Source organism: Phasianus colchicus, chromosome 1 (assembly GCF_987193195.1).
Source record: "Phasianus colchicus chromosome 1, bPhaCol1.hap1.1, whole genome shotgun sequence".
Classification (NCBI taxonomy): Eukaryota; Metazoa; Chordata; class Aves; order Galliformes; family Phasianidae; genus Phasianus; species Phasianus colchicus.
In genome coordinates this window covers 93185087-93198074 of record NC_143436.1, presented here as the reverse complement: position 1 = coordinate 93198074, position 12988 = coordinate 93185087, and the positions used below count along the sequence as shown (strand labels likewise).

At 37.8% G+C, this 12988-nt stretch overlaps 1 protein-coding gene across 8 annotated transcripts in view; it reads right to left on the bottom strand.

The window, feature by feature from the left end:
- The window catches only part of EPHA6 (EPH receptor A6), a 515780-nt gene that overhangs the window by 82266 nt on the left and 420526 nt on the right, over window positions 1–12988 (bottom strand). For all 8 annotated transcript variants that reach the window (XM_090152397.1, XM_090152418.1, XM_090152412.1 and 5 more), the window contains one exon: window positions 768–977. In XM_090152397.1, the coding sequence (XP_090008523.1) occupies window positions 768–977 (210 nt within the window). The remainder of the gene's footprint in view (window positions 1–767; window positions 978–12988) is intronic.

The following is a 12988-nucleotide window of genomic DNA, read 5'->3' as shown; positions in this document are numbered from 1 at the left end:
CCCTCTGCATGACAACAGAATGTAACAGAATTTTGGTGGAAAGGTTCAACCTCTACAGTCATACCACCAATATCTGCCTCTGACATTGTGGGTTAGCATCATACAATAGGAGGCATTACTTTTGGAGCAGCCGTGTATAAGGTCAGTGCACTTGGCTCTGAAATCATTTTAGTTCTACTGATAGAAATTAAAGTTACTTGAAATCAGTTTACTAAGATTCTCAATGTTGTGGTGATAATCACAAGAGGAATGTTGTTGAATATTTTGCTGTGATGAAAAAGTGCTGCATCTGAGCTTGAAATTTTACTGGCATCAATGTGATCCTTTCCCTATCTGCTTCATACTGAAGATGAAATCAACTTTGAACAAACTTCTCCACTGAAGAAAAAAATCCAACCAATCAACCAACCAACCAGCCAATCAACCAACAAACCCACAAATATTCACTGTTAGAAAAACAAATTTCTTTGTACTGCATGATGAATTTGTAAGTATTAATGATATGAGACTTAAACCTTGACAAAAAGGTCCTACATACTCCAATAGAAGATAAAATAAATTATAATAAAATTAAATTTAAGATGCAAGACTTCCATCAGATGAAGCAGTGAGAGGTCCTCCTCCCCTTTTGTATGTGCATATCTTTGTAACTGAAGATAAATGAACAAAGTCAGCCAATTCAATCCATTATTCCTAGGGCATAGATAAATCTGAAACAAAAGGGGCACAAGGCAACAGACTGTTCAAAATAGATAAGACAAACTTACGCTGGTTGTGTAAGCAGCTTCAGGATCATCCTCCAACACCCGTGACAAACCAAAGTCGGAGACTTTACACATGAGGTTGCCGTTGACCAAAATGTTACGGGCTGCCAGATCACGGTGTACATAGCCCATGTCTGAGAGGTACTTCATGCCAGATGCAATTCCCCGCAGCATGCCCACCAGCTGGATGACTGTGAAGTGGCCATCGTGTTTCTGCAAGTAAAGATGCAAGTTCAAGGTACGTATCTAATTTTCATGAACTTTGTACTAGTGACATTAGATGGAGATTGTATTTAAGATGTATTTGTAGCCCTGCCAGCCAACCCAACCAACGCTGACATGTTTTTTCATTTAACTTCCTCAGCAGCACAAGCAATCCCATCTCTCCTTGTGCAGCTTACCCCCTGCTTTTATTTTTTTTTAACATTTCCACACTCTGCATTATCATTCCAATGACCACACCTAATGTATTTTACCCTCAGTTACTACTTTCCCCTACTTTTTAAAGCAAGAATGAAAATGCACAGAAAAATCTGTTCTGCACATAATGCTGTATAACCTCTGCACACTAAGGAAAAGGAAGGTTGGGATGAAATTCACAGAGTAATGCATGGTTTCTCCAGTCTTCCTAGCTGACTGAGAATTCACTTAAGCCCAGACCCATCAAAGTATTAGCCTCTTTAATTCCTGCTGGAATCTATTGGTGTTGAACTTCAAAATATGAATTATGTCATTAATTGCACCAGTCTATGTGATTAGTCTTGGTGGGCCTTACTTTTCCATCACCAAAATGAAAATTAGTGCTTCTGTACATCCTAAATCAGAGAAGTCTGCTCTATCTATCCTATATAAGGCAGACTGCTGACAGCAGTATTTTTGTGACCTCAGCTAACAGACATTTAGCTTCTCATGGATTGTTCAGTAAGCCAAGCTTTTATGTTAGCAAGAAGAGCCAAACAAAAACAAACAACTCTTCCCTGCAAGCAAGTTAACTTTCCATTTTCTCTTTTAACACTTTCAGCATCAGGCTACATACAATTAGCACTCAGGACATTTCTATTGCTTAGTTCATAAGCAACGAGGGCTATTTAGTCTGGGGAAAAGGAGGATGAGGGGAGACCTTTATTGCTCTCTTCCCACATCTGAAAGGTGCTTACAGTGAGAGTGGGGTTGGTCTCTTCTCACTGGTGACAGGACAAGGGGAAATGGCCTCAAGTTGCACCAGAGTAAGTTTAGGTTCAATATCAGGAAAAAATTCTTTACAGCAAGGATTGTTAAGCACTGGAATAGGCTGCCCACAGAGGTGGTTGAGTCACCATCCCTGGTTGTGTTTAAAAACTGTTTGGATGTGGTGCTCAGGGGCATGATTTAATGAAGGGTTGTTAGAGTTAGGGCAGTACGATTAGGTTGTGGTTGGACTTGATGATCCTTAAGCTATTATATGATTCTATATGTCTAGGTAAAACGAATTTGGAGGGAAGAACTTTAATTTAAAGCCCAGTAAGTGTATTAGATTTGAGAAACTGAACTGCATAAATATGCTCATCCCTGAGCAGTAAATTATTTTAGCGTATCTATTAGGAATCAGTGGGCTTACACCTAGTTAGTCAGGTACGTAAACGTTTAAAGAAAAAAGGAATGAATACTCAGCTTAGTGTAAACAATGTAAAATTAATGTAATAAATAATAATAATTAAAAAACCCCACCAATAAAACACCAGACTTTTCACTAGGTTTTTAATTTTTTTTTATATTATTAATCCATCCATCTCAGGATTGAACAATATCCAATGAAGGTCTACCTGGAATATATATTATACTCAACTAAATAATTTATACATTTTTAAAAAAAAGATTAAAAGGAAAAAGTATCCTGTGTGCACAGCAGACTACTAAATTGAAGAAGGTTGTTTGCCTATAAAGAATTTTGAGGAAAGAGTTCTTAAAAGTCACTGCTGTTTGATTAAACTCCATTGGATACAAACAGAGAGTCAAACTTTGCAAACAATAAAAGTAGAGAAGATGTGGATGATGCAGTTTGTACAATACCTTGAAACTCAATTTCTTTCATAAAATCAGTTGGAAGAAAAGATCAAATGCAGTAGTACATGAAATCCTATATTAGAGACAACATTCACTAGGAAACAACTAACAATACTGCATGCAGCTATAACAAAACAAGACAAAAGTACTGAAAAAGCAGTAAATTTAATATATGTACAGATGGATTTTAAAGCTGCTATTCTGAGCTAACATATCAGAATGACAAAGTTTTGTTATTTAATGAGCCATGTATGAACAGTCATCTCGCAGCCTTTTCCAAGCAAAACAGACTTACTGACATATCTTCAAAAAAAAACTTCTTATGGCAAACTCATAGCAACTTTTTCCCTGAAACATTCTCACCAATCTTACTGATGTTCTCTAATCTTCAAGTACTATCCAAACATGAGCAGATAGTTCTAACCATGCCACACCTGTAAACCCTACCCTGCTTAGTTGTCTCCACCAAAGCCACTGGTAATCAGCTAGCTCTGCAGACAACATTCAGCTGAGGGTCTAGATCCAAGCATGACAATGATATATTTTACATAAGAGAATCCCCTATTACAGATATCTTAGATTTTCCTTTCCTACCAAAAGAGTAAGGAACCTTTCAGGGTCCCAAAACATGTCAGTGAGAGATAATTTAAATAAAAGTTGCCATTACTGATTAAGCAAGGAAAGAGAAAATACAAGATTCTTAAAGACTTTAAGCCTGTTCTAATAAAATAATGACATGAACCCTATCTTGTATTGCATCTATTGAATCCATGCTGGATTTGATTTTTGCTTTTTATTTAATAATACAAACTCTTCAATTCACGAAAACTTTATTGAGCTGGGTTGCAGTTAATTCTTCTTGCACTTATTCTGTATGAATAACTCTTTTTCACTAGCATACTGTAGAAACAGGATTTGGAGTAAGGAACCCATGGCGTGCTTTTGCAAAACTAACATCCCCCTAACAAACCACCAAACAAAACCAAACCTCCCCCCCGCAACCTCTAGATCTTACCTTTTCCTTATCATCATTCACAGTTCCATTCTTTCAACCTCACAGTCATCTGCAACACTTCCCTTAGCCTTTTGTCCATTTAAATCACAAGCATTCATTCCTTTCTTTTTTAATTTGTTCTCTTTCAAATCTAGGCCATGCTTGACTGATTTTTTCATAAAACATAACCTTTTTTCTGCTTCTTCCAAATCTCTGTATTTTCCTTACAAGTATAGCAAAAATGCTTTTGCAATTCTCTCTTTCTCTCTCCTTTCACATTTCTTTGAGCTTCTGCCTTGACATAAAAGTTCAGGCTTCTTATCTTCACCTTTAAAGAAATGACAGACTTGCTAACAGACCAGTTACAATTTTATTACATTCTCTTCCTTTCTCCAAACATTTTCTGAATCTTCATCCACATCTGTTCCTGTCTGTCACTTCTCATTCTTGGTTTTACATTGTTTAATACCACCCTCATATCTGGAAAAACTGTATTTTTACTGTCAGCAAAACAATTTCTTCTGTGAGTTTCTCTATAATCACTTCTTCTGCATTGGTTTCCTTGCCAGATGTATTCCCTTACCATCTACAAACTGTTATCTTCAGATACATCAAAATATTTGTCGGATTTAACGTGACCAGGACAGAGCCTGGGCCACATTTAAGCCTTGAGAAATTCAACTAGGCTGGTGAATGCTATGTACAAATATGGACTCGTATCTTCAGAATCTGTAAATTCCCACGTACATTTGTGAGTCAAATCAATCCTTTAGCAACATTCCATTATCTCGTTTCATTTGCTTGTCCTACAGGGACACGAAATGCTCAACTAAATGATATGGCAGCTGTTATCTGGGGCTTTATTCTGATTCCCATGTCTTATATTTGAAATATGCTTTTGACAGGATTCCCATTGGGGTGTTAAAGGTATTAATCAATACTGGCAGCAATTCAGACCCCAGTGGACTTACCACATTTATCCTATCATCCCATCAAATTTTAATCAGGCTTTAATGGCTTTGCTAAATAAACTTTTATTATCAGCTGAATATAAATGCAGTATCTGTGTGGTTCTCATTTATGCAGGACTATGAAAAATATTTTCTGCTGTTGCAGTATGCCTTCAAAAATCTTATGTGTGAGAAGTATTCTCATTATATTACAGAACTTTCAATAGCACTGATGTATAATGAGGCAGTAAAGGGAGTTGGCTATTTCAGGGAAAGAAGGAAGGTATTGTAAGTTTCTATCATTGTTTATCACTTCACAGTTTCCAACTCTAGTCTGCACAATTTCAGTGCTTTACTACAAGACCACAAATTTTTTCCTTTTCAGAAGGCTTTTTCTGTTTTAGTATCAAATAACTTTTTGGCTGAGTGGTAAGTCAAGCTTCCTGTATTGTTTATGGACTATTGTTTCTGGAGTAGATAAATCTACACCAAAATTCACTTCTAGACTCAAAGTAAGATCTCAACACTTTAACATTCTGACATTCTGACACAAGTGCAGATTATTTAGATCTTGCTATTGAAGGAGAATTGCACTGAGAATTGCGTTTCTAGATCTAACTTGGATTATCTTTACCACTGATGGTTGCTATGGGTCACTATACAGAAGATCTAGTTTTTGCTATGTATTCATTACTATTTGACAGTGCAAAGTAAATCATAGCTTTTTATTGGGATAAATCTTCCTATATTCAATTTGAAACTTGGTACTAACAGGAAGTGTAATTCATGCTTTATACTATCCTGTGGATTGCAAACAAATCAGAACTGAATTAGATCAACAACTAATTTCATGTTGAATGAATAGCTACTAGGATTCCATACAAATAATAACAACTCATTTCATTATGCATATAAGACTGAATATATATAAGACTGAAATTAATTTAGTTTATTTTAAATGCTACTGAATGATCCTACATCACAAGAATCTAAATACCTCACAGAGTACTAAAAATATAGAATCATAAAATGGATTAGGTAGGAAGGAACCTTAAAAGCCTACCCAGCTCAAATCCCCTGCCGTGGGCAGGGCTGCCACCCACCAGCTCAGGTTGCTCAGGGCTCATACAACCCGAACCCGAGTGCCTTCAGGGATGGGGCACCCACAGCTTCTGTGGGTAGCCTGTGCCAGTGTTTCACTGTCCTCTGAGTAGGAATTTCCTCCTAACATCTAACCTAAATCTCCTTTCTTTTAGCTTAAAGCCATTCCCCCTTATCTTATCATTTTCAGACCATGTAAAAGTCAGTCCCCCTTCTGCTTATAAGCTCCTCTCAAGTACTAGAAGGCTGCAGTGAAGTTTCCCTGGAGCCTTCCCTTCTCCAAGCTAAATAAGCCCAACTTCCTCAAACTTTCTTTGCAGGGGAAGTGTTCCAGCCGTCTGATCATCTCTGTGGCCTCCTCTGGACCTGCTCCAACAGATCAGCATCCTTCCAGTACTTACTGAACCCCTGGATCACCCAGGCTTGCACACAGTATTCCAGATGGGACCATACAAGGGCAGAATAAAAGGGGACAATTCCCTCCCTTTCCCTGCTGACCACTCCTCTTCTTATGCAGCCCAGGATACAGTTGGCCTTCTGGGCTGCAAATGCACACTGTTGGCTCACATCCAGCTTTTCATCCATCGGGATACCCAAGTCCTTTTCCACAGGGATGCTCCCAATGAGATCTTCTCCTAGTCTCAAACTCCTCCAAGACAAGCACAATACATTTCTGTTGCTTTACTGAACCCCACTTTTCAAACCTGCCGAGGTCCTTCTGGATGAAATCCTTTCCTTCTATTGTGTCAGCTACACTACTCAGCTTAGTGTCATCAGCAAACATACTGTTGATGCACTTGATCCCACAGTGTAGGTCATTGATAAAGATATTGAAGAGATATTGGTTTCTGGGGGCCACCACTTATGACTGGCCTTCAGATGGAAAAAGACCCATTCATCACATCCCTTTTGCTACAACCATTCAAACAATTCTTTATCCACTGAATAGTCCAGGCTTCGAATCCATGTCCCGCTAATATAGACGTAAGGATATGGTGCAGGATCATGTCAAAGGCCTTGCACAAGTCCAGGTAGATTATATCAATTGCTTTTCCTTTGTCCACTGATGCCATCACTCCATCATATAAATGCACCAGATTGATCAGGCACAATCTGCCCTGGGTGGAGCTGTGTTGGCTGTCTTGTGCCTCCTCCACAACTCACATATGCCGTAACAAAGCTTCCAGGAGGAACTGCTCCATAATCTTCCCAAGCACAGAAGTGAGGCTCACCAAGTCTCTACTTCCCTGGTTCTTCCTTTTTTCCATTCACCAAGGACAATTAATTATTATACTGCCATCAGAATGCATTATAGATGCATATCTTCCTCCCATTAGTGGGAAATTTTTTATTATTAAAAAAAACGTTGCAAGACTGAGCTGTTCTGAAGCTTAGTTTAGGATTCTAACACTCTAATCTGGTCAGACCAGTGACAGTGGCCTTGTAACCTGTTACCCTGCCTTCCTTTCCCATCTATGATAACCAGAAAAGGCTGTCCTGTCATAACCATGTATCCCTGCCTACTTGAGTGCACTGGAATACAGCTGTTAGAGCTGGAAGGGAATTTGAATGGGATATAGATCACCTCCCTGCCCTGTGTCATTCCTGAGATGCTTTTTTAATCTGTACTTAAAGACAGTTAGGGCCAATATTTCTTATCCTACCCACTCTATACAAAGACCATCTTAAATAAGATCCCTACATTTTACTAGCATAGAGGATGGATTTCAATCCTTTTCACAGCTGCTTTTTAAATACATAATATCTCTCTTGCCTCTTCCTTTGGCTTGGAAACAAGTTCAGAGCACAGACCTCTTTTTCTCAGTACCTATCCTTTTTTTTTTTTTTTTTTTTTTTTTTTTAATTTTGTTGTGTACTCTGCCCAGAGAATTCATATAGTTCCTGAAGGATCTGAAATTTTATGGCCCAAGGGGGATGTAGTACCTTGAGGCTTCTCTAGGGTCAAGTGAAGACGGAGGGCCACCTCTCACACTGTGCAGGAGATGCTCCCGTTTCTTGACTGCAATGGGGTATTTGTCATTTTCACAGCAGTGTGATATCTGTGACCTAATGCAATGTCTAGATTCATTCTGAGCAGTAATATTTTGTTCTCTACTCTGTACCCGATTATTCCAGTCTCAGTGGAGTATCTTGACCTTGTCCTCACTTATTTCTAATTGGTTTCTAAAACAAAGCAGTTAATAAGTTATGTATTAAATTTGTTGTAATGATTTTAAATTCTACCTTTCTCTTACTGTCTGACTGCCTTCCTAGTCAGCTGTGCATTGTCTGAAAACTTTTTAAGTTTAATCACAGTTTCAAGATCCAGAAACTCATTAAAAATATGTATAAAAATATGTATAAATAGATAGAAAAATACTTCTTCATATAAATTTCCATCTGAAGTCCATTGTCTCCATATTGTACTGCATCCATGTATAGAAATTTTGTCTAGACCATGTTTCTCTAACTACTCATAAGGATCTCACACAATAGAATTTTAAAGCATTAGTGAAGACAAGATTTATAACATCAACTACTTTTTCTATATCCACAGAGCCTTCACCCCATTACAAAGGGAAAACAGACTGTTTGACATAATTAGTTCTTGGTAAATCCATGTTGGGTAATACTTATCACGCTGTTATCTTTAAGGTGCTTATAAATACTTTTTTGATAATTTGTTCTAAAAACGTTAGAGCAGTTTGACATTAAGCTGACTGTCCTGTAATTTCTTGACTTCTATTTTCCCTTCTTTTTAATACATGGCTGACACAGACTCTATTATAATCTCCTGGTTTCTTACGTATTTTCCACAAATTCTCTAAGATACAGCACACTGAAACTTTCCATATTCCACAAATTCCTTTTGGCTTCAAATACAAGACTGCTGTAAATAATTCATTGTTGCTCAGTAGGAATAATATCCACAGGGATAAAAAAAATCCAGAACTTGTCACAGCAGTATCAGAAATACTGGTTTTTTGCCTCTCTTTCAAGGGTGAAATATTGGTTGAGAAAAAATGTTAGCTCTGTAGCATCACTGAATACTTCTTAGATCATGTACGTATTCACCGCTTCCCATTTCACTATTAAGGTATCACATTCACATAAACTCAGTTTCTAATTACTCAATTTTTTTTTTTTTTTCTTCAGAAGAAAATGTGCATATCAGCAGTCTCCAGTGCAGGCTTTCCTCTTTCTAGAACAGTTTCTGAAAGCAAAATAAATGAAAATGCTGCCTTTGCCCTAGCAGGAAAGGAACATGTCTCCAATAAATAAAAGAGCACACGGATGTTGTGTGTGAAAGCAAAATAAGGAGTGTTATGAGCTGTAATGTTGTCGGTTCTCCAGATGCAGATAAATAAAAAGGGAAACCACTGAACTTAGAAATGGCCATCTAACTTCTGTTCCCCAAAGCTGACTCTGTCTACTGAGGCCATGTTAGATGGATTTACAACACATACTGTACAGCATCATTTTATAGAAATTTCTACCAGTCTTCATTTTTCTCCTTTCTCCCTTACCCTCAGCCTCACTAAGAGCAGGAGTCTGCTGCAGCAACTAAACTCTAGTTAAAAATGGGTGGGCCTGATAGCAAAGCTGCTCTGAGAATAACTTCGTAACAATTACTGCATCAAAGAGCAATATATCATAACATTATCTCCTTCTAGTAACATAATTTTTCACATTTTTTTCACTAATCTTAGCTGCTGCTAGACATGCCTCAAGGGATTAAAATTTGGTGATGAATTTGTGGGTCTCATTTGCTGTTCAGTTTGCTGCCATTAACATTTTGAAATAGTTAAGCACTTCCTAATTTTAAATAGAAACTTTAGAAAATACTTTCTTTGGAAGAAGAAAATATACGTTGTGGTTTTAACATACCATGCATGCCTGTAAATAAATCTAGGTTTTTTAAGATTATTTTCATTTTCTTAAGTGAAAGGAAATGTGTATCAGTTTTCAAATAGGAAAGGGGAGCATTACTATTGCAAATGATAATGAAGAAAAAGGCAGGGAAAACCTGTGCTTACCCAATGCAAATGAACCCCTTCTGCCTACAGCTCAGAGATTCACAAAACTGGGCAAGAGTGGAGCATCTTTCTTTCAAACCTAAACATTCATGCCTTCAGGGAACAGTCAAGGGAAAATGCTGCACAATCTCAGGAGCATATTCTCTTTCCCAAATGAAAACCTGGAGAGGGATGACGAGAATGAATCCCTAAAAATGCCAATGAGGCACTGTCACAGCTGCCCAGAGAAGCTGTGGATGCCCCTGGACGTGCTCAAAGCCAGGTTGGATGGGGCCCTGGGCAGCCTGAGCTGGTGGGAGCAGCCCTTCCTGTGGCAGGGGGTTGGGTCTGGCTGGGCTTTTAAGGTCCCTTCCAACCTGAGCCATTTTATGATTCTGATTCTATTATTCTATTTAATAAGCACAATGCTTATTGAAAAGGTTCTGAAATCTTAAGACATTTATTTATGCATTTCTTGACCGTCTTTCTTGTCATATTGATACACTGTATCAATAAGAATGAAAAAACTTGTCTGACTGCAACTGGCCTAACTACCGAGTACGTTTTTCTATGAGTTCTGATATCTGCCCTTTTAACTTTTCACATGGTTCTTATTTTCCTCACATGTTTGGAGGATAAGTGATTGCTAAGATCTCCATTACACAGGTGGGTGACAGAAACATAAAGACATCTGTCCTAGCCAAAGTATAGTGAATGTGAAATTGGTAACAGAACAGGAAATTGCTGAAATTTCAGCCCATTTCTTGCAACACATAGAATATTCCTACCTGACAATAGGATGATTAACTTCTGTGTATCAATCTTACATGAGAAAAAATGATACTGAGGTTCACCTTACAATAATGAATTTTATATAACCGCAAAAATAATGCTGTTCTTTTTCTTTCTTTTTTTTTTTTTTTTTTGAGAGAAATTAGGTGCCATGTGTCTACAGCAATTTAGGATGTCTGGCAGTGCACAATCTGCTGTAGTTAACTGCCATCATCTTACAGAATTGGTTCTAATGAGCTGATGTCTTCCCACAATGAAAATATCTACAGCATCTTTGTATTGCAAATGCATGCCAACTTTTTAAACCCAAAAGCTCAAAGATAACAGCTTAGAATATGGGATATTTTGTGGGTTGAGGAAGGCATAATTTAGCTGAGCTTGCAGTATAATTCATATAGAGATCAGCAGTCAAGGCAGTAGTTTGGGAGAGTTGGCCGCATAATCAAAACCAAAACACAGCACTAAAAATGATGAAAGATGGGTGTATCCTGGCCCAGTATTCCGGGAAACTGATTTAATTTCTGATCTCTGTCATGCATTTCCTGCAGAATACTGTGAAGATCACTTAACACCTTGGTGCTTTATTTCCCTATGTGTAAAGCAAGGAATTGAAGACTATAAAGAACTCAGATTTAAGGTTCAAGAATTCAGGATTCCTGGCATAACTTGTTTGCAAAATCTCTTCCATGATGAGTCTTCTGGACTGCACTCACACTACTTATCACGTCACAGGGCTTCCCTTTGATAAAGTGTAATTGATCCATTTTTGCATGCTTTTGGAGAATGACAGGTTGGAGGGCTATGCTGGTTGCGGCATGGAGGAATTCTTATGGCAAGATATTATTTTTTTTCCACACTGTTTCTCTGTAAAAAGACTGTGCACTATAACAAGTCATTATTTTAAATAATACCGAAGATAGATAATATCATAAGCCTTTTCAAATCTCAGCGCATAAAAACTGTTACACTCACCCAATATCTTTCACTAGGGTTGTTATGAATAAAACCTCTCCACTTATTTCTATCTTCTCAAAAGCTTTTAAAAGTGTGGACTTCTGCAGGAAACAACTATTATTAATGAAGCAGCTGGGTTTCTTTTTAAAGAGGTTACTTTGAAGCCATTTGCTCTGCTAATTATTAACAGAAAAACTGATGATATCTACAGTGCTTTGGGACACTGAATATTATCTAAAATCCTTTTAAAAAACATTTCAGGAGAATAAGCCGTATCAGAAGTGTGAATTAAAACTGTAAAATAATACACATGGAAACCAGCTGCAGAAATGATTAGCTCACATTTCCCCCCAGCAGTTTTGCCTGCAATTTCTTATGCAATGTGAGAAGTACTGCTTCACAACAACATCGTAATTTTGCTAATGTCAGTTGATATTAAAGTATCTCAATAAGTAGTAATTGTTCTGATGAATAAATGAATGTGAATAGTAACATACGTAGATATAATAGAGCAGCTCAGAGAAAGGTAGTTTTATGGAATCACGTATTTCATTGTTTTTATTCTCCTGTGTGAAATTTTGCACATGCACACACAATGAATGCACAAAGAGCACAACTGGGCTCAGGCAAATCTTCCTGGGTCACCACAATAAAATTACAGAACACAGATGCCCTAGGTCCTCAAAAGAGCAGCAGCTTGTCTGCATCCTGCAGACAGATGTGAGATGAGCCAGGAAAGCAACTGGGCTGATTTTTTAAACCAAATCGGTTTCCAGAAGATGCTGACAGTACCACACTACCTCCAGAAAATAACTTCATTTTGACGGATTGTCAAATTCTCACCAGAAATAGCATTGTTGGTATCTTTCCAACAAACTAGACATCTGTCAGATGTCTTGACAGATAGAAACAAAAGGTTTATTCGGGATAGTCAGTGAAGAGGACAGCAAGGGATGCTAAGAGTGAAAATACAACGGAATAACCGAAAGCAAAAGGAATGGAAAAACAACGTCTAGCAATATCTGAAATAATGGGTCTGATGTGCCTTCAAAGTAGTATCCTCTGTTCCAGATGCTGTTCTTTTCTGGTGGTTAGCTCTTTTCCCAAACTGCTGTCAAATAAGTGCTCTCTGCATGACTTTCTCTCATTTCTTTGTATCCGTTTTCTTTCAAAGGTCTTGGTATTCTTTCCCTCCTGCTTATTCACTCTCTTCCCTTATCATTTCCTTCTTTCTGCTACCATATCATCCCTCATCATCATCATCTAGATTTCTCTTTGTTGAGCACCTCTGCTTGGCATTTTGGGACACCCTTTCAAACATGTTCACAAAAACGCAGTCCTCATCTATCCCCAGACTTTGTCTACAGTCCCACC